This window comes from Pteronotus mesoamericanus, unplaced genomic scaffold, assembly GCF_021234165.1.
Source record: "Pteronotus mesoamericanus isolate MK-2021 breed Mesoamerican mustached bat unplaced genomic scaffold, CSHL_Meso_final contig_25, whole genome shotgun sequence".
In the NCBI taxonomy this organism is placed as follows: Eukaryota; Metazoa; Chordata; class Mammalia; order Chiroptera; family Mormoopidae; genus Pteronotus; species Pteronotus mesoamericanus.
In genome coordinates, this window is record NW_026555105.1 from 23,067,825 (window position 1) to 23,094,121 (window position 26,297).

At 49.0% G+C, this 26,297-nt stretch overlaps 3 protein-coding genes across 8 annotated transcripts in view; all 3 read right to left on the bottom strand.

The window, feature by feature from the left end:
• The window catches only part of UBOX5 (U-box domain containing 5), a 28,654-nt gene extending 18,670 nt beyond the window's left edge, over window positions 1-9,984 (bottom strand). The window contains exon 1 of the mRNA XM_054573963.1: window positions 9,907-9,984. The gene's annotated coding sequence lies outside the window, so the exon portion shown is untranslated. The remainder of the gene's footprint in view (window positions 1-9,906) is intronic.
• FASTKD5 (FAST kinase domains 5) lies at window positions 2,150-12,083 on the bottom strand. Of its 2 annotated transcripts, none has more exons than XM_054573962.1 (2): window positions 12,013-12,083; window positions 2,150-4,836 (listed from the first exon to the last, which is right to left on the bottom strand). In XM_054573962.1, the coding sequence occupies exon 2, from the start codon at window positions 4,644-4,646 to the stop codon at window positions 2,349-2,351; it is 2,298 nt and encodes a 765-aa protein (XP_054429937.1). In that variant the 5' UTR covers window positions 4,647-4,836; window positions 12,013-12,083; the 3' UTR covers window positions 2,150-2,348. The 2 variants fall into 2 exon arrangements, with proteins under 2 accessions (XP_054429937.1, XP_054429936.1); XM_054573961.1 differs by lacking the exon at window positions 12,013-12,083 and adding an exon at window positions 9,907-9,994.
• A 2,036-nt stretch (window positions 12,084-14,119) lies between these two features.
• LZTS3 (leucine zipper tumor suppressor family member 3) lies at window positions 14,120-24,548 on the bottom strand. Of its 5 annotated transcripts, none has more exons than XM_054573966.1 (6): window positions 24,423-24,548; window positions 20,244-20,358; window positions 19,199-19,423; window positions 18,178-18,654; window positions 16,999-17,865; window positions 14,120-16,664 (listed from the first exon to the last, which is right to left on the bottom strand). In XM_054573966.1, the coding sequence occupies exons 4-6, from the start codon at window positions 18,634-18,636 to the stop codon at window positions 15,966-15,968; spliced, it is 2,025 nt and encodes a 674-aa protein (XP_054429941.1). In that variant the 5' UTR covers window positions 18,637-18,654; window positions 19,199-19,423; window positions 20,244-20,358; window positions 24,423-24,548; the 3' UTR covers window positions 14,120-15,965. The 5 variants fall into 5 exon arrangements, with proteins under 5 accessions (XP_054429941.1, XP_054429940.1, XP_054429942.1 ...); XM_054573965.1 differs by lacking the exon at window positions 24,423-24,548 and adding an exon at window positions 23,706-23,835; XM_054573967.1 differs by lacking the exons at window positions 20,244-20,358; window positions 24,423-24,548 and adding an exon at window positions 23,706-23,835 and having other exon boundaries at window positions 19,240-19,423.
• Window positions 24,549-26,297: the final 1,749 nt, after the last annotated feature.

Genomic DNA, 26,297 nt, shown 5'->3' on the forward strand with positions numbered 1-26,297 from the left:
GAGAAACAGTTGCCTCTCACACACCCCCAGCCAGGGACCTGGCCCCCAGCCCAGGCATATGCCATGACTGGGAATTGAACCGGCAATCTTTCAGTTCGCAGACCAGCACTCAATCCACTGAGCCACAGCGGCCACGGCAAATAAATAAAATCTTGAGGGAAAAAAAAGACTAAAATACTTGGGAATAAATTTAACTGAGGAGGTGTAAGACTTGGACACTATAAACTACAAAATGTTGATGGAAGAAATTAAAGATCTAAATAAATGGAAAGACATCTTGTGTTCATGGACTGGTGACTTAGTATTGGTAAGATTGAAAGATGCTAAATACCATTAGTCACTAGCGAAATGCAAATCAAAACCACTTCACATGCACTAGGATGGCTATTTTAAAAAAATACACACACACAGAAAAGAACAAGTGTCAGCAAAACTGGAACCCCACCTGTCCTCATCCCCATTTGAGACCTAGCCTGAACCTTTCTGCCTGGAAGGCCATCTCAGCATGACCCAGGCAGACTCATTAACCCTTTACCCAAAAGTCCGTTCTGCTTTGATTCCGATTTTAGTTGCTGACTTCTATCAATCGAGGGGCCAAAATCCTCATTTCCCATTCCAATCAGTTACCAAGTCCTGTCTTTCTGCCCTTCCACATATCTCTAGAATCCAAACTTTCCATTCCTATAGTTCTGGTCCTCATCTCACACGGGCTCTTGTGTATATCTCAGAAATATTCTCCAATGCATCTCATGCACACCCGCTTCCAAATCTAGCTCTACCCCGCTTTTTACCCAACGTTTCTAAAACATTACTCTGCCCAATTAGTCCCTGACTTAGATCCCTTTAGAGACCCCCAGCCCCTGCAGACTTAAGCTGTTAAGCAAGGCTATAGGCCTTTGTGACCCAGATACTCTACCTCTCTAGAACCACCCTCTGCCCCCGTCCCACCCCCAGCTCTCCAACAATACCCAACCACACTTGCTAACCATTACTGTCTATGTTACAGGATGCATTCTAGACACTGGAAATAGAGAAAGTTAACTCAAAAGGCTACTTTCCAAAAGAGAAACCAGTAAGTAAACAAATAATAATTTTTAATAATGCGGAGGACAGTGAAGAAAATGAAGCTGGAGAAAGTGACAGAGCATGATCAAAGGCCGACAGGGTACTGTTTTAGTTAGCATGGATGCAGAAGTCCTTTCTTAAAAAGGGATCTTTGAAAGAAGACCTAGATAATGGTGGGAGGGATCCTTTTTAAAAGAAATTCTCACAGACCCCCAAATATTTACAATGTTACTTGTATTAAGTTACATATATACAATCCTCTTATACCTGTGGCTCTACTACAACCAAACCTGAAGCCACTACACCTCCTACTATGGACAGTTCTGTTTCCTTCTCATCTGAGCTACTTGCCATGAAAACCATTCTGCCCAGTCATGATATTTTTGAGAACCACGAGTCCGGCAGGCACTCATACAATTATACTTCTCTAAGTTCAGGGAGAAAATATACCAGAGGTGCAAAAGAAGTAGAAATGCAGAAGAGAGGGGGATAAGAGGAAGATACTAAGCTCACTAACTCTGAAACGGCTTTTTAAAGCAGGAAGCATCAGCAACTAAGAACAACCAACCAACAGTGAACAAGACTAAGAAGGACTTGCCCTGGCCAGTGTAGCTCAGTTGGGTAGAGCGTCATCCCATAAACTGTAGGATCGTAGGTCTGATTCCCATGCCTAGGTTGCTGGTTTGGTCCCTAGTCGGGGCATGTACAAGGGGCACCAATCAATGTTTCTTTCCCTCTCTTCCCCACTCTCTAAAATCAATAAACGTGTCCTTGGGTGAGGATTAAAAAAAAATAAAAATAAAGAATAACAAGGACTTTAACTTTGGAGGGTGTGGAAAAAGAACATGCTGGGGGAAAATCCTGAAATGTAAGTGAAGTTCTGTAAGATTCTTATTGTATAACAAAGTATATGAAAACCACTTTTTAAATATTGCCTTTAGACAATGTCTGACTATACTTTTACCCAAAACTTCAAAATAACTGTGAGATAAGAATGGTAAATAGAGAAAAAAAATGAGGTAGAAATTATTTGAAAATAGGACATTTTAAGATGTTTATTATTTTCCTGTACAAATTAGCAGCAACTTATACAATTGGACTAGGTTACAACTAATTCATAATAGCATACACTACCTTTTATCTGCCACAAACAAGAGTACAATTAAGTCTCCTCCATAGATCATTTCATCGCAGACCTACATTCTGACTTTTGTAACTGTTTCACCTCACCTGGTACAGTGCATGTCTAACAGCCTTTATGGGCAGAAATGCCCCAAGGCCCTTCAGAGAGCAGAGGTGAACACTTTCTCATGGAGGAATGCAAGCTTTTCTAAGCGAGTTCGTTTCAATAGCGGGAGCCACTCCCAGTGGGATAACTCTACCACACGGTACCCAAGCCGATTCAGCTGCCGCCTCTTCATATTGTGCAGTCCAAGGAGATCCCTGGAACCATAGCAATACTGGTTCTTGTTTGTCAACTGAATAGCCAGCTTCACTTGTGGTGCCTGCTTGCAGGCTGGTGGGCATAGGCCCGCCGTCTCCATGGCCCTCAATCTTTCTGCCACATTGTAAAGGGAGGCTCCCAACGGTATGGCCGCCTTCTTCTCTAATTCCATGGGCTGCTGCCCAGTCTTCGACTCAATTTGCCCTTGGGAATGACCTCTTGATTTCCCCTTTAGTAGCTGATTCATCAAATCATCTGTAAGACTAACTCCCACATGCTTGAGCCTTAATTTGGCTATATCTTCCGTGGGTGTGGCTTCTCTGTTAAATGGTAATGGCTTCATATTAACATCAAGCTGGACCTCTAAGTCAGAAGATCGGGTATGAGGCAAAATCATATGGTGTTTGATGTACTGGGGCCCACCCAACATGGTCTCAAGTAAAAAGAGAGCTTCTAGGAATTCAGGCTTTGAGTTCATATCCTTCCTAGCTGAATTCCACAGTATTTCTGACCCCTCTTGCTGAAGGTGAGAACTAAGACGATTGCCTCTGTAATCTGGACATTCAATACCAACTGAGCCATCAAGTGTATACAGCTCCTTAGTGAGTTCAAACTTGGTTCTCTCCTGAGCTAACCTGATGAACCCTGGACTTAGGGCAAAATTGATGAGCTCTATTGGAAAGTACTCAGAAAATGCCAGGCCGAGCAGGCAAGTGAGCAGGTGTTCTGGGTATCGGTTGAATTCAGGCATCTTTCTGTGAATCTCGTTTATCAGGCTAGAATAAAACTCTTCCGCATTGGGTGGCTTATAATTCAGAGTTCCAAATGACCACAGAAACTTGGCAATATCTTTACTTCGACAGTATGCTACCCTAGGAGGCAAAGAAGCAGCCACAGCATTCATTACCCCTTCATCCAGGATGCGTAAGGCAGAGCAGGCAAGAGTCAGGTGCATGACACCTTGAACTCCCAGGGAAGGAATTCGCTGAGGAGCAACCTGCCCAAATTGCTTCATGAAATTTACATGATCCACGTGAGTGAAACGGAACATTTTAAGAATATTCACTAAGGCATAACTACTCAGATGCTGCATGTCAGCACACGCCAGGTCTCCAATTTTCCGCACTACAAATTCCGAGAGACTACTACTTGATTTAAAGAACCCCAAACAGATTGTACCAGCTTCCTCTGAAGTGATAAAATCTATATACTTGAGGATCAATGATTCCAGTTTTTGCATTAGGTCCTGTGGTGCCTGACGACTTTCACCTATAATATAAATCAGGTGAATCAGCTGGGACAAGGATAGGTCTTTCCAGTGCAAATTAAGATAACTAAAAAAAATTTTAAAAAACCGAGGTACTCTGCGGCCCAAGCACCGCCAGAGGTCAGCCACCAAGAGTAGCTGATCCAGACCCATATCCCATACCTTATGGCAAAATCTGGTTTCATAGACATCTAGCATTGAATGGGAATGAGGGATTCCTAAAATGACAAAGGCTTTCAAAATATTGATCAGATCTGGGATATCAAAGAGCTGTATGTTTTTCACACTCAGCTGGCAGAGCACAGCAAAATTGGCACTGGAAAGCAAAACAGGATGCTGCTCTGCAGGCATAGAGCTCAGCTTACAGAAATAGTCAGCGATGATCTGGGGCTGGAGATTATCTTGATAAACTGTGACTTTGTGTAAAATCAGTTTACCTTCTGAAACTGACAGGGACGGACAAGGCTCAGATCTGTTATAGCTGTGACGCTGGTACTCTGGTCTTAGCTGTAGGAAAACTCGGGGGTCTTCAAAGGAATCAAAAACTTCTACATCCTCTTCATCAATCTGCTTGGCCCTGGGTGAGCCCGGCTTCAACGTGCTGGCCTTAGAGGCAGAAGCCCTGCTGAATTCCACACTCGGGAGGGCACTGCTGGTTGTCAGGATCCTCCGGGAAGAGGAGGTGCTACGAATGTTCCCAACTTTTTTGGCAGGTTGGCAGAGACCACTGTGTTCTGAAGGGTCTTGTCCCCTGTGCCATGTGCAGCTTCCCACATTCCAATATGCCACACTTTGAGTTGCACTGTAGGCAAAAGGACTGCAAAACACTCGATATTCTAAAGGTTTTAGTAACTTGAGAGTGGCTGCCATTCTGGTGTCAGTACTGATCGTTTTGGCAGTCAGAACACAGTCCTCACAGGTTTGACCAGGCAATTTCTTGTTTATATGGTGCTTGATTAGAGCTGGACGGGCAGGCGTTCCACAGAAACTGCCTGGAAATCTTCAGCGTATCACAAGAGCCATGGATCACAAATGACTGGGCCAGAATTGGTGCCAGATACTGAAAAAAGGGTAGATGAAGAATAAGTGGCTTCCACCTATCACAATACCAAAATTTACACATTATAAGAAATGGATTAAAACTCTGCTATTCACTTAATTAAGTTCAACACTAGTGAATGCCCAAAGACAGCATACATTAAGGATAAACTCTACCTGACCTGCATAGAGACACAAGAAAACCTCAAAACCAGGCTTCCTTCTGGATTTCCTCTGACCTCCAGACAGACTTCCTTCATGATAGAAGGAAAGCAGTGATAGTTACAGAAGAGACGGTTGCTCTGCTAATTTCCAGCAGGAAGGGAAGGCACATTTTCAACAAGGAAGCTGGGGCCCTGGCTGGGGAGTTGATTCAAGGGTTGTTCCAATACAATGAGGTTGAGAGTTTGATCCTGCACATACAAGAATCCACCAATGAATGCATAAATAAATGGAACAACGAATCAATGTTTCTTTCTCTTTTTCTCTCCTTCCTGTCTCTAAAATCAATAAATAAAAAAATTTAAAAGTAAAAAAAAGAAAGCTGGAAACAAAAGTGAGCAACCTATTCCATCTCTGTGATATCAATGCATAAAGGCTCGAGTGGAGAATGACAAACCTAGTAAAGGCTCCCATGCTAACACCAAAACTAAAAAGTGGTATTTGGTGTAAAGTTTAATTAATTATACTCAAAATAATCCTCCCTATTCCCAAAACACAAAATTTTGATTACAGAACTGTTTCTCTAATGCTGTTCCTATACCTGTTAGAAGATGCCTATCCTTCTTTCCAGGAGGCTTATAACAGAGTTTGAACCGCTACTGCAGAGTAGTCATGCAATTGAGAAGTATACTAAAAAACTCATTCATTTTGGTGTGAGAGGGCAGAAAGCCAAGGCCCTGTTCACTGTCAATTCATGGATAGAAAGCAAAATGGTTCTAAAAGCTGGGCTCGGTGCAGGGAACAGCAATGCTCCTGACTGCCCTGCTGACATGCGAGAGGAGCGGCATAGCTTTCTTCTGGAGGCAGCAGATTAGCAATGCTTCCAGTGAGTCAGGTGTTGATTCTCCTGCCTGTGAGCAGCACAAGTCCCATTCTTCTCCCACAACAGAAAGCAGGAGAGGTTATTAAAAGGACTCTGCTGTATCCTTGCTTTCTCTAAATGCTTTTTGTCTTTCCTTCCACTCGAGAAATGCCAAAATCTGACAAGCAAAATCCAGGGGACTTGAGCTGCCAAGATATGAACCAGATAGAGCTGGTGCTGCAGAAAATTCCTTGAGGGTTCTGAGGGAAGCAGAATGACTTTCTGAAAAGCATGTCCACCTCCCATCAGCCCCTTCCTTCCAGAGCCCATAGCATATGAACCACAGGGCAAGTTAGTGGTTTTGTCCTAGTAACTCAGCTAGAAAGGCTTCTTAGATGGCAGGAATGTGTGCTCCAATTTCTTTGTGAACCAGAGCAGAATTTTTTCACATGAAATCCTTATACACCTGGTTCTCTGCTATGGTCTGTGAACCCATTCTACATACCAAGTTTCGATCTATGGGTCCAGATGCCACAGATCAGGTATCAGCAAACTATGCCCTCCACCTGTTTTTATAAGTAAAGTATTATCAGAACATAGCCAGGCCATTCACCCCTATTGTTTTTAGCTGCTTTCTTGCTAGAGGAGCAAAATAATCGAGCAATTGTGGCAGAAAATATATGGCCTGCAAAACAAAATATTTACTATCATGCTGTTTCAGGAAAGTTTATTTAATTCTATTTGTTTATTCCTAGGAATGCACATGGCCAACTTTTTAAAAATTAGAAAACACTAGGAAAATAATGCTTAAATTTTATTTTTTAATATTTAGATGATAATTGAAGATTTATGCCTCAAAATAGTCACTAGGAAATCTCAACTAATACTGTAGCAAAGGCATGGTGGAGACAAAAGACAGAGTAAATAATAATAAGACAGAGTAACTTGGACTCTCCAGTTGACAGAGCAGGGCTTTTAAGAAGACATGTTTTGGACCCTGGAATATAAATTTAATCCAACGCAATGTGCAACTAAAGCCATCAACTATTCAAATCTGTAGTCATTCATCTCATCTTGGGAACTAGATCTAAAGAAATAACTTCAAAAAAAAAAAAGACAAATATATGTTTTTACAAAAACAGCTGTGCTCTGTAAACAAAAAAACTGGAGAAAAAAAGAAAAACAAAATGTTCATCCACAAGGAGGAGGCTGGTTTACAGAATAAGTATGTAGCAAGCATCAACACCTGAAAAAGTACATACAAATACCAGTGAAACAAAGAGAACACAAATAAGTGCCAGCATCTAAAATACACTTTTATAAAAAGAAGGTAGCTATATAGCTTCTTTTTGAAGGAAACTTTGTTGCATCTTTGATAAATTAACTTTTTCCACCTTTTTATTGGGGTTAAAAGTATTAATACAGAAGAATATATGGATTAATTTAACACATACTTTTATAAATTATATAACTTTAAGAGTGCACTTAAATTACCAGTATTTCAATTAATACTACCTACAGAAACTTATTAAAATTACTATGCATGACCTTAACATTAACAAGAATCATTTCCTAGAAAATCAATGTCAGGCTGGTGTAGATCCCATGTTTTAAATTAATGTGGCTTTTTTTCATTTGTAAAAATGCAGGCTAACTGAAATAGAAATAACAAAAGCTACCATTGTCTTAGGGCCTCCTCTGTACCAAGCCTTATACGAGCTATTTTATCTGTATTAGTTCCAATCCTTACAACATTTCTGTAAGGTAGGTTTTCTATCTCCCTATTGTTGGTGAGGAAAAGAGTACTTCAAAAGATTAAGAAACCTGCTAAAGGTTACACAGCCAAGGCACACAATGAGGTTTGACATCAAGGGTTGTCTGATTCATTCCAAAACTAACACTACTGGTATCCTGGAGAGACAAGGAGGAGAGTCAGACTCCAGACAGGGAAATGGAGAAGACAGTGAACAGTCTATGGGGTGCCAAGGAGTTAGAGGGTTAGAACCTGATGAAGTCAAAAGCCCCACCCACCTCTAATAGTAAGGGATCCTATCACTACGGTTATCTTATACTACTTACTAATAGAAAAAGAGGGAAATCTACATAAAGGAGTGGGTGCCCCAGTATCAGGGTAAAGCGATCTATCATATTTGAAAACCTAAAGTTGGGAAGAGAGATATGGGATCCAGAATTTAGAGTTCAAAGTATGAGAGAAGCAAAGGGAAATCCCAGGATAATGATGGAGGAAGATTTCAGAACTAGAGCTGTGAGCAGACATAAAGAGTAACCTGTTCAGCCCCAGCCAGGTAGCTCAGCTGGTTGGAGCATCATCCTGATGCACCAGGGCTATGGGTTCAATCCCTGGTCAGGGCACATGCAGGGGTCAACCAATGAGTGTGTAAATAGGTAGAACAACAGATCAATGTTTCTCTCTCCATGCCCCACCCTCCTCTCTCTCTTTAAAATCATTAATTTTTTTTTAAATGAGTAACCCGTTCATACTAGAGGTTATGGTTATTACCTGGGACAGTAGATTTATACTTCTAATGGATAATCTGGGGTAAGGTAGATGGAAAACCAAGTCAAGAACAATCACAAAAATTATTAACTCCAGCAAGACAAATTAATTTGTACAAGACAAAAAATGTTGTATTATACCCCCTGCAAATAATCTCATTAATTCCTGTACATAATCTTATTAACATAAACTTTGAATATCAACCTAACCAAAAATTATTAGCAAACTATATTAGGAGGATGAAGGGAGGTGAAGACAAGTAGGGAAATTAGGGCAGCAATATAAGAAGAGACGTAGAGCCTGAAAGTCCACAATGAGGAGGTCAAAAGATTTTTATAGATATTGATACAGATTATCTCCTAGAAATGAAAATACAGCAATACAGCAACACAAATATGTTATTCAGAAACATACTAAAAAATGCCAAAAGAAACAAACAGTTGAAAGTGCCTCCAAGGAACAAAAATAAAGGCAGAAAAGAAAGGAAACTAATAGTGTTATAAGTTCTATCAAACTGTTTACCTGTGCAAACCATATTTGTGTGTAACTTTGACAAAAATTAAATTCACAAAATGTAACAGGAAATTTAGGTATTCTTCAAGAAGACAATCAGTGAATAGAGAAAATAACCTTAATATTCAAAGAAAATAAGAAGCTATTCCCAGTGCAAGCACTTCCTACTGCTTTAGAGCTTCTTTATGAATGCCCATAAAATGCGCAGAAATGATGACAAAAAGAATCTTAGAGACATGCAGAACCAAACTGCAAATAGCAAACAGTATCTGCTTACTTTTTCATCATGGAACTTTTATTGTTAAATAAATATACACCATATCATGAAATATAACCACTTCAGAAACTGGGTCTTAAATACTGTGGAAAAGGAAAGGAAAGAAACACCAGAAACACAACCATTAAAGCAAAAAGTGAGAAGAAAAGGAGGTAAGGATGTGTTGCCCAGGTAGAGAAAACACAGCTGAGAGAGAGAGTTCCTTCTTAGTTAAGGACTCCCAGAACTGCCATAAGAAAGTTCAGAACGCTCTGAGATGCCCAATAACTTCTGATGCCTTCTATAAAGGTTCAAAGACATGTGGCATCATTTCACAAAACTCTTTCCTAGTTTTTTCTTTTTAAAGATTTTGTGTATTTATTTATTTTCAGAGAGAGGAGAAGGGAGGGAGAAAGAGAGGGAGAGAAACATCAATGTGCGAGAGATACAGCAATCGATTGCCTCAAAGATACAGAGATCAATTGGCTCTCACACACCTCCAACCGGGAACCTGGCCTGCAACCTGGGCATGTGCCCTGACCATGAATCGAACCAGCAACCTTCCTGTTTGCAGGCCAGCACTCCATCCACTGAACCATACCAGCCAGGGTGCCCCTTTCTCAGTTTAAGTGACTCAAGTATACCCTGCTCTCCACCTCCTCTCTACAGGTCCTCATGAACCAGAGTGGAACCTCAGAAACCCCTGGAGCTTGGCTGTTCTGAAAGGCACTGCCCAAACCACCCTGAATCATGTGATTTCATAGGAGTGAAGAAATCTTACCTTTCTACCTTTTCCAGGTACAGGTCTGAGCAAGATGGAATAGCTTCGTTTTAAACTACAGTCCAGAAGTTAGAGAAGAGCCAGGTGGAGGAACGCAGCCATGCTAACTGTAGATTAAGTATATAACATCCTCAGCATATTCAATTTACCAGTTACCAGATCTCATCCCTTAATTCTGATTTCTGATCTTTCTGCTAGAAAGGTTTAACACTCTTGTGTCCTGACAAAATTACCATAAGTAAATGGATATTAGAAACCCATTCTTATCTAGGCAAATAATTTATTGGTCAACCCTGAGAATTAAAAAAACTTTCTCTAGGTGCTACAGTCTCCTGGCAAGAATCTACAAAGCTTTAAAGCCCATCGTGAGGGTTTAGAGGCTGACAGTATGAACCCTTAGATGTTAATACAGATGCTAACTGGGCTGGACTCTTCTGTGGTTATTCTCACACAGGAGCACAGCCTACAAGAGGGGAGTCTACAACTACTATGAAGGTAAAACACTAGTGTAAAGGTTTAGGTCAAATAAGTAATGGCCACAGAGCTACGTCAAACCAAAATCAAGTCCAACAGCCCATCCCCTCTACTTCGTTCTAATTTCCATGTGTATGGGAGAGACAACAGCACATTACGATCTCGTCTGTGAAAATTTTTTTAGCTTTCATAGCCCTCCCCTCCCCTCCTAAGACTCTGCTTTTCCTCTATCAAAACAGCAAGAAGGGCCTGGGAAGATGTAGTCTGATGAGGCCCCACAGGTGACTCTGTTAGAGCCACTGCTCTTAAAGGGTCTGATAAGACTCCATGGTTAGAAAATCTCTGACTACAACAAAGAGCAGAAACTCATGTTCTCTTAGCCCATCTAAACGGGACTGCTAGAGGACAAAATCCAGGCGGAAAAATTCCCAAATAAACGGTCCAAGTGCCTTTCACTGTTAACTCCATAAAACACTTGATTTTAAATGTTTTCCTAGACTTGCAAGGCCACACAATATAGCATTTCAGACAAGTGAAGGGGAAACTTCAAAATTCTTTGACATCAAAGGTGACTTATTTGCATGATGAATGACAAGGCCTTATTGGGAAACAGAAAAATAAACCAATGAATGGGGAAGGAAACCAAACTGACAAATTAAGACAGGCATCATTGCCAAAGCCCTCACTTTCCCAGTTGTAGTACATGGCACTGCGTCTTCAGGTTTGCTTTTGGTCTATCAGGCAGTGGAAAATTCATCCCAAGGCTTTCCTGAAGCCATTCAGAGCAGCGAGTTGAAGAAACTAGTAACTACTCAAAATGCGTCCAAGTGTACAAAACATGAATTCTGATTACCACAGCAACAAATTACTGCAGCACAAAACATAAGCTGTTTGGTGCTAAAGTACCTGGCTACCAGCTCCACAGGATGAAGCATTGTCCAAGGGTCTACAGTGAGTGAGCAATGAAGTATTATCTCAGGAAATCGATTAACCTAACTGGTATAAGAGGGCCCAAAGTTTCCTGAGTCAGGACAGAAGAGCTGTGTCATGGTTGGTAAAGACAAAAGGCAATTATTGGTCTCATTCCTGGAGAGAAAAATAAGGGGAACATCAACACTACCCTTAGGCTTGTGAAACCAGACACTGTTAAAAAATATATCGTATTAACATTTACTTAAGACTCACCCCATCCCAGGTACTAAGCAAACTACTGTAAGGCCTTGCTGCTCAAAGTGTGGCCTGAGGAACACAGGCATCAGCCTGACCTGGAAGCTGGTTAGAAAACGACGAACCTCAGGCCCCACCCCAGACCTACAGAATCAGAATCTCCAAGATCCCTGCGAGTCACACGCATATGAGAGTTTGGTAAGAGGTAAGTCTCACTACGTTCTCACGACAGCTGAAAAATCAAGGTTCAGATAAGCCGCTCGCCCAAAGTCACAGAACTGTGGGGTGGGGTCGTCGAGGTTCTCTCTAGAACCAGGCCTGCCAGAGGTGCCCGCCACCCAGGCGGGAAAGCGCAGAGCCGGTTCTCGGTGCGCGCGGGCCCTGGGTCGACCAGAAGGCGCAGGCCAAAGCCCACGTCGGCAAGGAGCGGCCGGCGCGACCTTCTCCCCGGCCACCGCCACTCACCTGAGGCGGACCAGCGCCGGCACCGCAACGACAGACCCCAAGTCTCGCGGTCTGCTGCACCACGACAATTCCAGCTACACCAGGGGCTCCCAGCCCCACTTCCGGCCATCTGCCGGCTACTTCCGGCTGCTGCGCGAATGACGGGTGCGGCGGAGGCTCAAAAGACTCTGTCGGCGTTTTTCAAGGACGTTTTCCCTGGAGGATACTGTTGAAGAGTAAGGGGGAATCTAGGACCTGCGAAGGAACCGCCACGGACACCCCGCTCTGGAAGTCATTGAATAGCCAAGTCAGAGGTTCGAATCCCAACCACCATTCAGGGGTTACGGTCTCGGGAAGTCATATAAATTCACTAAGTCTAGTTTCTCATCTGTATAATAACAGTAATCAGCATTTAAAAATAGATATATGCCATGGCTGGTGTGGCCCAGTGGGTTGAGCGCCGGCCTGCTAATGGAACCAAAAGGTTGCCGGTTCGATTCCCAGTCAGGGCATCTGCCTGGGTATGGACCAGATCCCCAGGCTGATGTTTCTTTTCCTCTCTTTCTCCCTCCATTCCCCTCTTTAAAAGTAAATAAATAAAACCTTTAAAAGGTAAATAAGTAAAAAGTAAAAATAGAGATGTAATCATAAAATGCAGCCAAGAGAAGAGTTAGTTATGGATAGACGAGCCTGGCAGGAGAAATTAATGTGAAGAGCAGGACCTTCGATGGATGAGACAGGGTGAACCTCCACCTGAGTCGATATGGGCAAAACTAGGCAAGGAAGAGGCTGCACTGAGATCTTCCAGGAGGGCCTGGCCCCACACTGCCTTTCCTGGGGCACTGGAGAGCTGCTGGTAAGGGTCATCATACTTTATCAGTGCCTTGGCTACTGGTTCAATCATCTTAAGGGCTATGAAGGAAATCTGAGAATTAGTACTCCCTCTGTGGCACCATCTTGTCGGAGAGACAAAATCAATGTAGGCAGGATACTTCACTGCAAGGTGGAAGAGAATCAAGCGTGGCATCCCAACCCCTGAGCTCATCACAGGGCACTGTTTGCCTGGGGGTGAATATCTGGGGCCCCAGGCCACTGCCACAACTGCTCAGAGAGGGTTCTCTCACTCAGGCCTGATCAGAGCACACAATTAGTTGTTGATTATGACTCTGTCTTTGCCAGCAGAACCTAGAGAGAGCAGAGGGCCCAACCCCAGGCAGAGAACCACACTGCTTCTAGGCAGCCATGACAATCCTGTTTCTCTTTGCCAAATACTCAACATCCTAGCCTCCCTTGAAGTGGGAACAACATGTGACTCAATTCTGGCCAAAAAAAAAAAATTTAAAGGGAAACGTGCTAACAGAATTCTAGGAAAGCTTTTATTTTCATGATAAAGTAACCTCAGTGTCTTCATGGAGCTGTGGCAGCCACCTTGTGGCATAGTGGGGACAACATAAGAATGGGAAAGTAGGAGGATGAACAGTCTAGGTCCTTGATGAAACAACACCTATGACACTTAGGATGCCTACCGGGCTTGTCAGGTGAGAAAAAATGTCATTCTTTAAGGTCCTGTAAGTCAGGTTGTGTTACTTGCAGCGGAATACATTCTTGGTTGGGGGCTTTGTAAGGGTGACAGAAGAAATTATCACAAAAGACAGCACTTACCCCCAAAGGATGGCTCCCTGCTTGCAGCACGCTTGGGTCCCTTCTGCATTTTTGGACTCACCACTAATTACAAACCAGTTCTCAACCTTTATTACTATATATTCTTCCCACAAATATCAGCCCACTGCTGTAAGGTGGCTCAGGCCACTGCAGGCTGCATCTAGCTGTTCTGCAACGCCTGTCTTCTGGCCAGAAGCCGGGTGTCCAGATTCTGAGCTGGAACCAGCTTGAAACACTTTGGGCAACTTTCAGAAGAGAAGGCCCCACTAGGCAGAAATGTGGAACCATGACTCCTCCTGGGCAACATGGAGGATTCTGGGCTTTGAGCCAACCTCCTGGCACAGCCCAGTGAGCACCTCCAGTCTCATGCCTCCCCTGGGAAATGTTTACTCCAGCTTTGCCCTCCACACTACCCTCACCTTCAAAGACACAAACAGGCCAAAGAGTGCCACTCAAGAGGCTTTCTCAATTTTATTTCTTTGGGAAAAGAAAACAAAGTCTTTCCATCACATATGGTAGAGATATATATTTATATATATTTATATATAATTTCTTTTGTGGTTGGAAGTCCCAAAGCTGAGTCTGTTCATTTTTTTTTGTTTTGTTTTGTTTTTTTTTTTCCTACTAGTGTCTTCTCTTCCCCCTGCCCCTCTGGCCCAGGCCCAGGTTCTGGGGCAGGTGCACTGAGGGGTGAGCGGAATGGGCAGTGATTGCCACGATGGCCCCCCAACCCAGTTCAGAGGTCTGGTGAGGGCCACCGGAAGGGGCTGTGCAAAGAGATAGAGGCCACAAAGAGGGGCACTTCTGTTTTCATGGGGGAACGCACAGCTTATTAAACAGTCACCAGTCATGGGAGGAGGCTGGTCAGGGGTTAGGGGACTTGCTCACAGTAGTTGCCAGCTCTCTCCACCCTGTCCCCAAAACTATTCTTGGGGATGGGAGGGAGAGAGTGAAAAGAGAGAAATACGAGGACTAAGCGCCAAGCCTCCTCCAATTTTTATTGCTGGTGAATTAGAAATTTGCCTTTCCCTTCCTATCTTGGGGAGATGGACTCTGAGAGGGCCCATAAGAGGAGGAAATCACATTGACTGTCCCAACTCCCACGGATGGCCATGCCAGGCCTACCCTGGGTGAACAGTGGGCTACCTTAGGGACCTGGGAACCCAAGAGTGTTCCTCTCAAGTCAGCCTTGTTCTTCGAGGGCAATCACAAACCCCCACCCCCCTACCCCCCAAAACAAGGGCCTCAGGCTCAGGCTTGGGCCCAGTGGAGCTTGGAAGTGGACAGTGCACCAAATATCAAGCAAAATTTTCTATTGGAAGAAAAGGTGAGGTTTGGGGGAAGAGGTGGCCTGGGAGGACAATGAGCTGAAAGCAGAAGGAGGTTGGGGGAACTGAGTGGGGAAGACATCACAGACACTCATGACCTCAGGAACTGGGTGAGCGGAGTGCCTGAGAGGCAGGTAGCACTTAATAGCTGTAGTTAGAACCAGATAGTGGCCCTGGGTGTGGGGTCAGCCAGGCAGATGAGGCTATTGCCCTTTGATCCTGGCTAGAAAAGAGGGTGTTTGTGTGGGGATGGGGGGAGCTTAGAAGCCTCCAGGTGACCCTTCCCAGAAACAGGAAGGCAAATCTTTCCAGGGCACTGAGCCTCCAGCCCCAGCCCCTCCTTCCCCAACACATACATATGGACACACACTCAGGACCAAGCCAGGCTCTGAGGCCTGAGCCCAAGAGACCTTGGCGGGGAGGGGCTGGGCAGGTAGCCCTCTCAACCACAGCCAGGCCATCTGCTCCCACTTGTCCTGCCAATCTGCCCAGGGAGGGAGAATAGTGCAGGAAGGAGAGAGGCCAGGAACCCAAGGTCTACCAGTTTCAGCAGACCCCATGCAGGCCCCCTCAGGCTACACAGCCTAGGAGGTGAGCACGAGAACATCACTGCACACAGGGTGGCCGACAGTAGCAGCCCAAACTCATTGAGGGGCTGGGGCACCTCATGGCATTGCAGGCCTGCTGCCTCAATCTCCAACGGGAGTGCCAACAAAGGGAACCTGGGCCCCTAATCCCCACTAGCTCTCCCCTCCCCGTTCCCTCCTTGGGAGGAGGGTCAGAGTGGGCTGCCCAGAGGGGCAGTGGTAGAGCTAGGAGGGCACTCAGTGCAGGGAGGGTAGGGACCTGGTCACAGCTGCTTTGAGAACCTCTTTGGTCTGGGGATATGGGGAACAGTGAAGAAGAGAGATGGTGGGAGAGGATACTGGGTACTCTGGCCTTTGACAGGGCATTTGTCAAAAGTCCGAATGCCCAGGTCAGGGATCAGATTTCTGTGGACTCAATGCGCTCGAGGCGGGAGGGGGTCCAGGCTTTCTTCTCCTCGCCATGTTGGGGGGTGGGTGTACTGGCACCCCCCGCGGCCCCACGCTCCCGCAGCCGCCGCTCCAGCTGCTGGTTGCGCTGGTACATCTCCACATAGCTCAGCTGTAGCTGCTTCTGGTACTCGATGACCTTCTCCTTCTCCTCCAGCCACACGCGGCGCTCCTCTGCGAAGCTGGCCCCCTGGCGCTCCCGAGCTCGCCGCTCTGCTGCTAGCTCGGCCTGCAGCCGCCCGACCTCCCGCCGCAGGGCCCTCGTCCCGCTCTCCCCGCCAGCATCCACCTCCCCATCCAAGGAGACCAAGGAGGCGGCAGCGGCCACCCCGGCCTGCCGGCGCATCTTGGCCTCATCACTCTCACAGGTGGCCAGAGCATCCTGTGGCTCAGTGGGGTCCACGGGGGTCAGTGCAGGCTTGAGGCAGGGAGCGGGTAACTCGCCCTCAGCCAGCTCCAGGCTGGCCTGCTTGCTGCTGAAGGAGTCCCTTAGGCTGAGCAGCTGCTCCTCTTTCTCCCGCAGTGAGGCCCGGCCCTCCCGCAGCTGGGAGCGCAGCCCCACAATCTCACTCAGCTTCTGGGACACATCGGCCTGCGAGTCCTTCAGCTGCTGCTTCAGGAGTGAAATCTCCCCAGCCTTCTGGCACACCTGGGCAGGGTTGGGCAGGAGAAGCTGGGTGAAGGCAGAGCTCTGCTCACCCCAACCCAGCCCTCAAATCCAGCCCCAGAGGTACCAAGCTTCTCCAGGGCATCAGACTGGGCAGAAGTGACACACAGGGCCCCCTCCTTGGACTCGGGACATATATGGCCAACCACACCCAGCCCAGGGGCAGCTCTAGTCCTCACGGACACGCCTAATCAATCTTGTGCCCCTCCCCCAACTTTCACTCCCCTTGTGATAGTGGTGGCCTATTGCACTGGGTTTCTCCAGAGGGACAGAAAGAAGAGCAGACAGGGAGAAGACCCAAGCCCCCAACCCGCACCTCCCACTTGGTTTCCTCCATCCGGGGCAGAAAGTCGGCCTGCTCCTTCTGACAGGCGGCCACCTTGTCCTCAAGCTCTTCCCGCTGTCGCATCAGCCGGGCTGCCTCCTCCTGCAGCTGCTTCTTGTCCTGCTGCAGCCGCAGCACCTGCAGCTGTAGGCCCTGCTGGGCACGCTGGGCACGGCGGGCCACCTGCTGCAGCTTCCCACTGCAGCCCTGCCGCAGCTCAGCCAGCTCACGCTCCCATGCCTTCTGCCGCTCCTCTAGCACCTGGGCCACGGCCACCTCACTCTGCTCCAAGCTCCGTCGCAGAGCTGCCACCTCCTGCTCCTTCTCCCACAGCCGCTCCTCTAGATCCTGGATCAGAGCACTGGGCGAGGGTGGTGAGCATGCCGCAAAAGGCAGGCCTCCACCTCCGCCCTCTCCCGATCCCAGGTGGCCAGGCCGCCCCATGGATGAGGATGACCCGCTCTTGCTGGAGGCCCGCCCACTGTCAGAGGTCGCCAGGTCCTGGTAGCCCGACCCCCCACCGCTGCTGCCACTGCCACTACCACTACCATAGCTGGCAGTGCCAATGCGATTGATGTGGCTAGTGGAGGCACTGAGGGGCGCCAGGTGCTGGCTATAGCTAGAGCTGTAGGTGGGCAGGCTTGTGAGTGAGTTCCGGCCTGAGTCTGAGAGGCCGCCCCCACCCCCGCCCGCTGGGGTCATGGTCCGAGACTTGTCCAGTCCGCCCTTAAGGCCACCAGGTCCCTGTCGTCCCTCAGGGGTCCCGCTGGTTTGTGGGGGACACAAGTTCTGCATGGAGTGGAAGTTCTTGGGTACAACAGGCTTGAAGGCTGAAGGCCGAACTAGTGGCTCTGAGCACTGTGTAAAGGTAAGGAAGGGGAAGTGGACATCAGGATGGGGCCTTAGCCTTGACCCTAGCCTCTTCCCTCTGGCCAAGACTTTTCACACCACCTCCCACCCCCACTGATCTCCATCCAGGAGTTGCTCAGGGCAGGGTCTCTACCTCCTGGCCCACCCAAGCCCATTCATTGCCCTGGACCCAACAGCCGGACTGGGCCCCCAAGGCCCCAGCCTCCATCCTGGCTCCTCCAACCCAAATTCCAAGAAGGCCCACTCCGCCCCCCTCTCCGGGCCGCCTCCCCTCCCCAGAGAAAGGCCCTGGGAACTGACCTGGTCTAGCTTGCCAGAGGTGGCCAGGAGCTTAGGTGGGTGGCTGGGCTCGCGATACTGCGGCGGGGCCTTGTCGCTGCCGCCACTACTGCTGCTGCCACCGCTGCCGCCCACCACATTGCCACAGACGTCCGTGTGGTCACTGCCCCGCAGCTCGCCGTTGAGGTAGAGGGAGTTGGCGAGAGCTTTATCCTCAGAGGGGTAGCGGCCTGGCCTCTCCCTGCTGGCCCCACTCCCACCAGCCCGGGGGCCGGGAAAACTGCCCTGGCTGCCCCCACCCCCTGTGCGGGTCCCCACGCTCTTCATGGTGAACTCTTGGGCATGGGCCACCCCACTGCCCACGCTGCCTATGGCCAGGCGAGGGTCAGGGGGTCCGAGCTCAGAGGGCCGCGGGGCAAAGGCCAGGAGGGGGTCCCGCCCTGAGTCGGCGCGCACAGGCAGTGTCTCCAGCTTCGCCATGACTAAGCCAGGGGGTCACTGTGGGCACAGGTGGGAAAGCAGAGATCAGACAGATCAGACCCACCCCCATGCCCACCACACCACACCAGGTAAGTCAGCCCCAGCACCACCTGCTCCCTACCTCTCAGTGTCCCCTTCCCTACAACAGATACAAGAATTCCCAGACACCCAAACTGAAGGAATGGGAGGAATGGGGCTGGGGGGAAAGTGATAACTTGGTAATGGAGGCCGCCTGTTACCCACCTGACAAGACCCAAGCCCAGGCCACCATGCACATCACCCCTGTCCAGCTTTGCTCAGCTCTGTTTTCCACCCCTCAACACCACCTCCCCCACAAGCCTTGCAGACTCAGTGGCCCCCTCAATTCTTCACTGCAACCTCCAGAATTTAGGGTTCTTTACCCTGGGTCTGGGCCTCTACATCCCAACCTCATGGGCAGGTAGATGGGGTTGGAAGGGGACAGCAGCATCTGAATCCAAGAGGGAACCTCAGAAGTTAAAGTAGGGAGAGAAACCAATCCCTATCCAAAAATTGTGGGTGGGGTCCTTCCCAGCGCCCTAACCTAGGGTGTTGCAGTCAAGGGCAGAAGTGGAGGCTCACTACCAGCGCCGGTTCCTCTCCTTGCTTTTCCAAGGGGGTGGGGGACCGAAGGTCCTCAGGCCTGGGACCCTCCGGGGCCCGGTCTGCAGGGGCCATGTGCCTCATTCTCGCTGTCCGGGCTCGGCCCGAACCAGCTCCGCGACTTTGGAAGGGCCGACAGAGCCATCTCGGTCTGCAGTTTTCTTCTCTGCGAAATGGGAGGAATGAAGGACCTACCTCACGGAGATGCCACGTGCCAGGCGCTCTTAGATGAAGGGTGCCGAGCAACGACTGGGAGTCTTGGAGACGGGGGCAGGGGCAGGAGCTGCTTTTACAGCGCGCCTCAGGGCCACCACGGGCATGCCTGGTCCCCGCGGCCCCCCTGGGACCGCGGCTGCCGCGAGTGGCCAAGGAGCCCTCCTGGAGGTCTTCCCAAGTGGGCAGCACAGGGGCCTGGCACGGAGGGCCCCCTCCCCGCGTCCAATATCTCGGCAGAAGCCCCCAAGCCCGCTGGGAACGCAATGCCTCTACCAGCCCGCGCCGCCGAGCCTCCCTCAGGGCCTGCCTTTCCCACAGGTGGGCGGGGATGGGCGGGGCCTGCGCACCCAGCGGCGCCCGGGGAAGATTCTGCGCTGCGCCAGCCTAACTACACCAACCCCCCCTACCTCCACCTGAGAATTCACTGCCTCCGGGAAGACCTCCTGGATTACTCCCCTCTCCCACCCCTTGTGGACCTTAAAGCTGCTCAGTACACCAAAAAGCCCTCGGCGCCCCTCAGTGGGCGTGCGTCCCCACCCGCTAAGGCCTGCCCACAGGAACAGGGCCAGCAGGGCGAGCAGGGCCTCGGGTTACTTGTGCTCAGGGAGGCCCTGCTTCCTGGTCCCTTTGTCTCAAGTCTGCACCTGGGAACACCTGCCCCAGAGATCTGAATAATCCATCCTGGCAGGGGCAGCAGGCAGTGCCTACCACTGATGTAGATGCTCAGATACTTGTGCCAGACATGGCAGGGTCGCCCTCCAGGCCCTTACCTCCTGCTCCCATCAGAAGGCAGGCAGGGAGCCTTCCTCTACCAAGGTGAAGGGGTCCAGGGGGCATCCCACAGCCCCTGGAGCACTCCTCAGACTCTCTTCTAATGTGTCCATCCTATCAGGAGACGAGGAGAGCTGAGCAAAACTATTGCCCTTCAATAGTCTAGCCTCACCTGGAATTACAGCCCTGGGTGGTTGGAAGTTCACCAAGCCAGTCCACACTGCCTTTGTGAAATTCCACTCTCGCAGCACCTGCTCCCTAGTGTGGAGAACAGGACTTTACCACCTACCTCCTTGGCCAGTCCGTCCCCGTAGGCCACAACAGAAGTGCAGGATTAGCAAGTGCAGACCCAGAGAGAGGACCTCTTTACTTTGGTGCCCTGGGTGCCTGCTCCTCATGCCTCACCCTAGTCCCGCTTTTCCTCCACTCCTAGCATACGCTGCCCTGGCTAACCCTCAGCTCAGAAATCCCCCTCCCATCCCAATCATGACTCCCATTTCTCACCATCCCTAGTGCCGTGTGGGGAGCAACTGAGGCCTGGGAGGAGGGCGGCTGAGTGGCCTGAGGCTTGGAACCGGTGTGAAGGCCTGGGCAGGATTCGGGAGGAAGAAGTGACAAAAGTTCTTACAGGTGGTGTTCAGGGGGTGGGAGCAAGGGACGATCCGGGCTGGGGCAACAGGATGGGTGTGACACATTTAACATGACAGGGGGAGAATGCCTGTGGGAAATAGGTACTTCGGGGAAGACCAGAGAAAGATATCTCTCACATCCTGGCTAGAGAGACTGGCATCATCAGCATTCAAGGGTAGTGTGGGTGGGGCCAAGCAACTAGCTAGGGTAACCAAGGCCCAGAAGCCTGGGAGACAGTGTAGGACCAGAAGAAAGGCCAGGAAAAGGTAGGCCCCATAGACCAAGATGGGGCCTTGAAGAACGTGGATGCAATTCTGGTATTAAAAAGGGGCTGGGTAGAAGTGGGATTGGAGAATGTACCCTGGATTTGGCAGGTGCAAACATCACTGGAATTTGTGAAAGAATGGTTCAGAAAGGTGGTGTGAGGCAGAGCCAGACTACAGGAGTAGAAGGGCCTGGAGGGAAAGATGGGAGGTACCCTGCTAAATGAAGGCAGTCATTTAAGTGGTTTGGGATCCAAGGGCCTTTTTTTTTTTTTCTTCTAATTTTAAAATTAAATACAATAGAAACCTGAGCGTGTTGATATACCAAAGGAAGGCTCCAGTGGCAAGACTGAAGTCTAGGTAAGGGGGCCGTGCCAGAGGTCTGGGCATGGGCATGAGCGAACCTCAGGAGTGATCGTGTTGATCATGAGAGTGACGGGATAATTCTGGGGAAGGTGCTTTGTAAACTCTAAGGTGCAATACAAGCATGCAGTACTGGTACCTTCTCTGAGACCCAGGAAAGGAGAATCTGACCATAGGCTGGGGCTGGTCTTATGCCACTTTGCCCCACTGTTTGCCTAGCGTGTGTGGTCCCCATCACGGCTCAGACACCCAGAGTCCTGGATAGAAATGAGGTCACAGGACTGTCTCCCAAGCATCTTATACTTGTGCTTTACCTAGGAATCCTTTACTGCCAACTCAAAGCAGCGGTACTTCAAGCCTCACTCCCCAAAGAGCTTCTTAACATTATTCTAATCTGTCATGGCTAACCTCATGAAAGCGTTCCCTACTTCTTGCCTATTCCAAATTTGTTTCATTAAAACCCCAGCAGGGAGCTGGCAGGACAAGGAGGGATGTATGTTTCCCTGATAGGCAGAAGCTGAGTTGAGCTTCATCTGTGGGTTAGAACCCTGAACTGGCCCCAGTAGCCGAGTGTGGTCTGCAATGGCAGCCTCATGGCATCAGCTCAACAACCTGGATGACAGCCTGTTGCCTGACTCTACCTCTATCTCTGTTACATCAACCCTCAGTGCCTGGGACATTACTTACAGTATATCAGTCACAAAGGGCCAAAAGGACTCTACCTGTGGGTGACATGGGCAGGTTCCTCCAACCTAGTCTGGCCACCTAGCCTCTCTCTACCTGTGTCTCTCCCAAAGCTAGAACATTCCACCTTCTCTTGGGGTCTCTGAGGTCCTGAGCCCTGCCCATTCACCTCCTAAAGATCTTAGCAGCCCCTCCTGTCAGCACCTTTGCTGGAAGCTCCTCACTGGCCTTTCTTCCCCTACACTCCCTCCCTCATGAAACTGCCAGGAGACTCCTTCTAAAGGGCAAAGCTGATCTTGTCCCTGCTCTGCCCAAATTCTTCCATGAGCAGCACCAAGCGCAGGAGACTAGACAGAGTTCTAGAGGCATCAGCTCCAAGTATAAATTAGGGGTGGAACCGCGTGCAGGTTATTTCACCTCAGGCTCTCACACTTACCTTACAGGAATCTAAAGAAGTATATGTATTATGGGTAAAATGCCTGGCATTCCTCTCAGCCCCAGAACCAGAGCGGAGGCCTCTCCCACTGCCCATTCTACTTGCCCTGACCTGAGTCCCTCTCCACTCCCCATACTATCTCTTCCCAGATCTCTGTACCCATCCTGCATCCTTCAAGGCCCAATCCAAATGCTGGTTCCCAGAACAGCATCCCTGATTGCCCATGGCAGGAAGAGGTCTTGGAGCACTTGGCTCAGGCTACTGCAGGCAGATTTCACTCTGAGCCTTCCCTGGCGCTGGCCTGTGGGTGCCCAGGGGGACACAGATGGCAAAGTCCTGGGGGTCTCTGGGTTCTGGCACTAAGGAGATGCAGAGAAAATATGTGTGGGGTTGCTAGTGATGAGCAATGGAAATCTGGACAGGAAAATTAGGAAGGTCTTCCGGGAAGAAGGACTAAGGGAGAAAAGAGCTTGGGGGCACTATAAATCTTTTGGGGGTGCAGAGGTCTCCAGAACTTGTTTGGGATGTGTGAGGGGAGATCCATCCTCCCTTGGCAACAACGAGGGAAGGGGGCCCATCCACTAGATACTGGTTCTGATGAAGCTCGTGTTTCAAGACTGTGGGGGCTGACAGCGCCCCCCCCCATACACACGCGCGCACACACGAGTCTCCGCGCTGAGGGGTGGGGGTGTTCGCCATTCACTAACAGCCCACGGCCCGCAGCGCCACAGATAGAGACCCCGAACACAGGCTGTCCCGAGAAGGTGCGCGGGGGTCTCTGTGGTGGGGGAAATCCCGCCCGCACCTCCCCACCAACGCGTGTGGCCCCAGGGGGCGGGGCGCAGAGGGAAGAGGTGACATAATCCGGGCCGCACCCCCTCCGGCCTCCACCGCTCCCCAGGCCAGACGAAGCATCCATGACATCATCGGCCTCATCTCCACTCCCCTCCTCCCCACCGGGACCCCAGCAGCGGGACGCGCCCCCTCCCCAGCTCTGGGTACAGCCGGACCAGCTTCGCGGTGCAGAGGGCACAGCTATAGGTCGGAGCCGGGAGGGGCGCCGCGGGTGGACCTGCCTCACTTACTCGCTGCTTCAAGGTCCGGCGCTGGGTCTTCGGAACCGACGCCACTGGCCCGGCTCGCTGGCGCAGCCCGAAGCCCGCCCGGCGGGGCGCGCGGCGCGGGCCCGGCTCCGCTCCGCGCCCCTCCCGCTCCCCGCCCAGGCCCCGCCCACCCGCAGCTGCGGCAAACGTGGGCCCGCCCTCCGGCCACGCCCCCCGGGGCCGCCAATCCTCGGGCTGGGGCGGGCACAGTGCTTTAACCCTTTGGCCGATGCGTCCCAGCCCGCACTTGGGACCCCACTGTTTCACCCATTCCAGGGTCCCGCGAGTCAGCCCCGAGCTTCTCTGCTCCTCGCCTGTTACCTCCCAAGCCCCTTGAGCTCAGCCCCCAAGTCTCTCTAACAAATTCAGTGGGACCACGCCCTCCCTGAACCCCACATCTTTGGCGACTGGGAGGAGTCCCTCTGATTTGGGGAAGGGGCTCCCGACGCCGAACCCTGAGCCCCATTCCTCTCCCGCTCCTGCTCTTCCGACGCGACCTCCCAGGGGACCCCATGAGACCCTGAAAGTCTGCGAGGTGGGGGCAGGGCGAGCTGTCGAGGGTGGATTCGACCCCGCGGTGCAAAGACCCGCCCCGGCGCGGGGACCAAAGGCGGGAGCGTGTGGGAGGCTTCCAGGGGCAGTGACTGCACCAGTCAGCAAACCGAGCCGATTTCAAACTTGCTGCTCCGGAATACTCACCGTCTGGGGGAAAAGGCGGGCGACGAGGATAAAGATACACATTGCAGTCCAGCAGGACTTCAGCTCTTTCACCTTGTGCCCCGCATCTGGGACGAGGCCCGGCTCTGTCCCGAACGCAGCATCCTGGGGCGAGAGAGTAAGGTGGGGACTTCCTTCCCGAACTGAAGCATCAGCTTCGCGCTCACGTGCCGCGTTCTATGCAGGAGGTGCTCAGTTAGCCTCGGGTGGCCTGGGAGGACTGCCTGGAGGAAGAGGTCTGCCTGGAACTGGGGCCTTAACCTTAAATGGGGAGTGAAAGCAAGCCAGGCCTAAGGTTCAGCGTTTGCAAAAGCCCGGAGGTACAAGGGGTTTGCCTTAAAAATCCTCAGTGCCTCCACTCAGGCTGAGATTTAACCCATTGTATCTACGCTGTTATAACTGATTAGTTTGGTTATCTGTCATCCTATTTGATAGCTTTTGCTTTTGTTATTTCCTGTATTCTGAATTTCTCCATATTTTTCCATATTTGCTTTTTTGTGTTTTTCCATATTTGCTTTTATCTTCTATAGTGCTTTGCAAGGCAGAAAGCCACCTTTTTTAATTCTCCTGGTGGTTGCCTGTAAGTTTACTAAATAAAAATACAGTTTGTATTTCAAATTATTAGTCAATGACAAGTCATTTTTATGTTCCTCTTTATGTAAGGAAAAATTTAATGTGCCTTTCCATCTCCTGGCCTGCTACCCTCACACCTAATATTTGCCCACTTAATCCAGGATGATAGACCCAGACTTTTTTTCTTTACACTTTTTTAAGCCACTAAATCCTCTTTTCAGTTATTGTTTTTGGCATTTGCCAGCCCTTTATTTAATTGGTATCAATGTCACTGCCAGTTTTTTCAGACTCTAATATTTCTTTTCCTCGCTCAGACTCATCTCTCACTTGACTGGTGATTTCAGGGAGGACTCCTGAATGTTACATTTTTCTAAGCCTTCGTCCAAGGTGAGAATGCTTCCTACTGTACACACAAATAGCGGCTTGACTGTGAGTCTCAAACTTTTCCCCTCAAGACTCCTTTGTCCTTATCCCATTATCTTTTGGCTTTTAAAGTGGTAGCAAGTACACCTGAGACTATATACAGCTGACCTTTGAACAACTTAGGTTTGAACTGCATAGGTCCACTTAAATGTGTATTTTAAAAATAGATATATTGGGAAATTTTTTGGAGATTTGTAACAATTTGAAAAAACTGGCAGATGAACCAGGTGGTCTAGAAATATCAAAAAATTTAAGAAAAAGTCAGGTACATGGCAAATGCATCAAATATATGTAGTTACCATTCTATTTTATAATTTGCTATCATAAAATATACACAAATCTATGAGTTAAGATTTGTCAGAACTTGAGCACACAGACTGTATATGGTACCATTCACAGTTGAGAGAAATGTAAACAAATGTAAAGATGTAGTATATATGTATAATATACAAAATATATACTAATCAACTGTTTATGTTATGAGTAAGGCTTTCGGTCAACCGTAGGCTACTACTAATTAAGTTTTGGGGGAGTCAAAAGTTATATAAGGTTTTCATCTGTGCAAGGGTTGGCCCCCCTAATCCCTGTCCCTCCATTGTTCAAGGGTTAACTGTAATTTTATATGTCAATTATATCTCAAAACAAGTGGTAGCAAAGCTGGGCCAGTCTGTTTTAGTTGAGCAATTTGCCTGGTGCTTTTTGGGACTTTTTATTACCCTCAAAATCAAACATTTTGCTAGTATAAGTCTTACTTATATTTTCTATAATTTTCCAGAAATAAAAGGTCTTTTCATCTTAGAAAAAGTTTTCTTCTAATATGTTCCTATCTACTCTGTGAACAGATTGTTTTGGGTTTTTTTT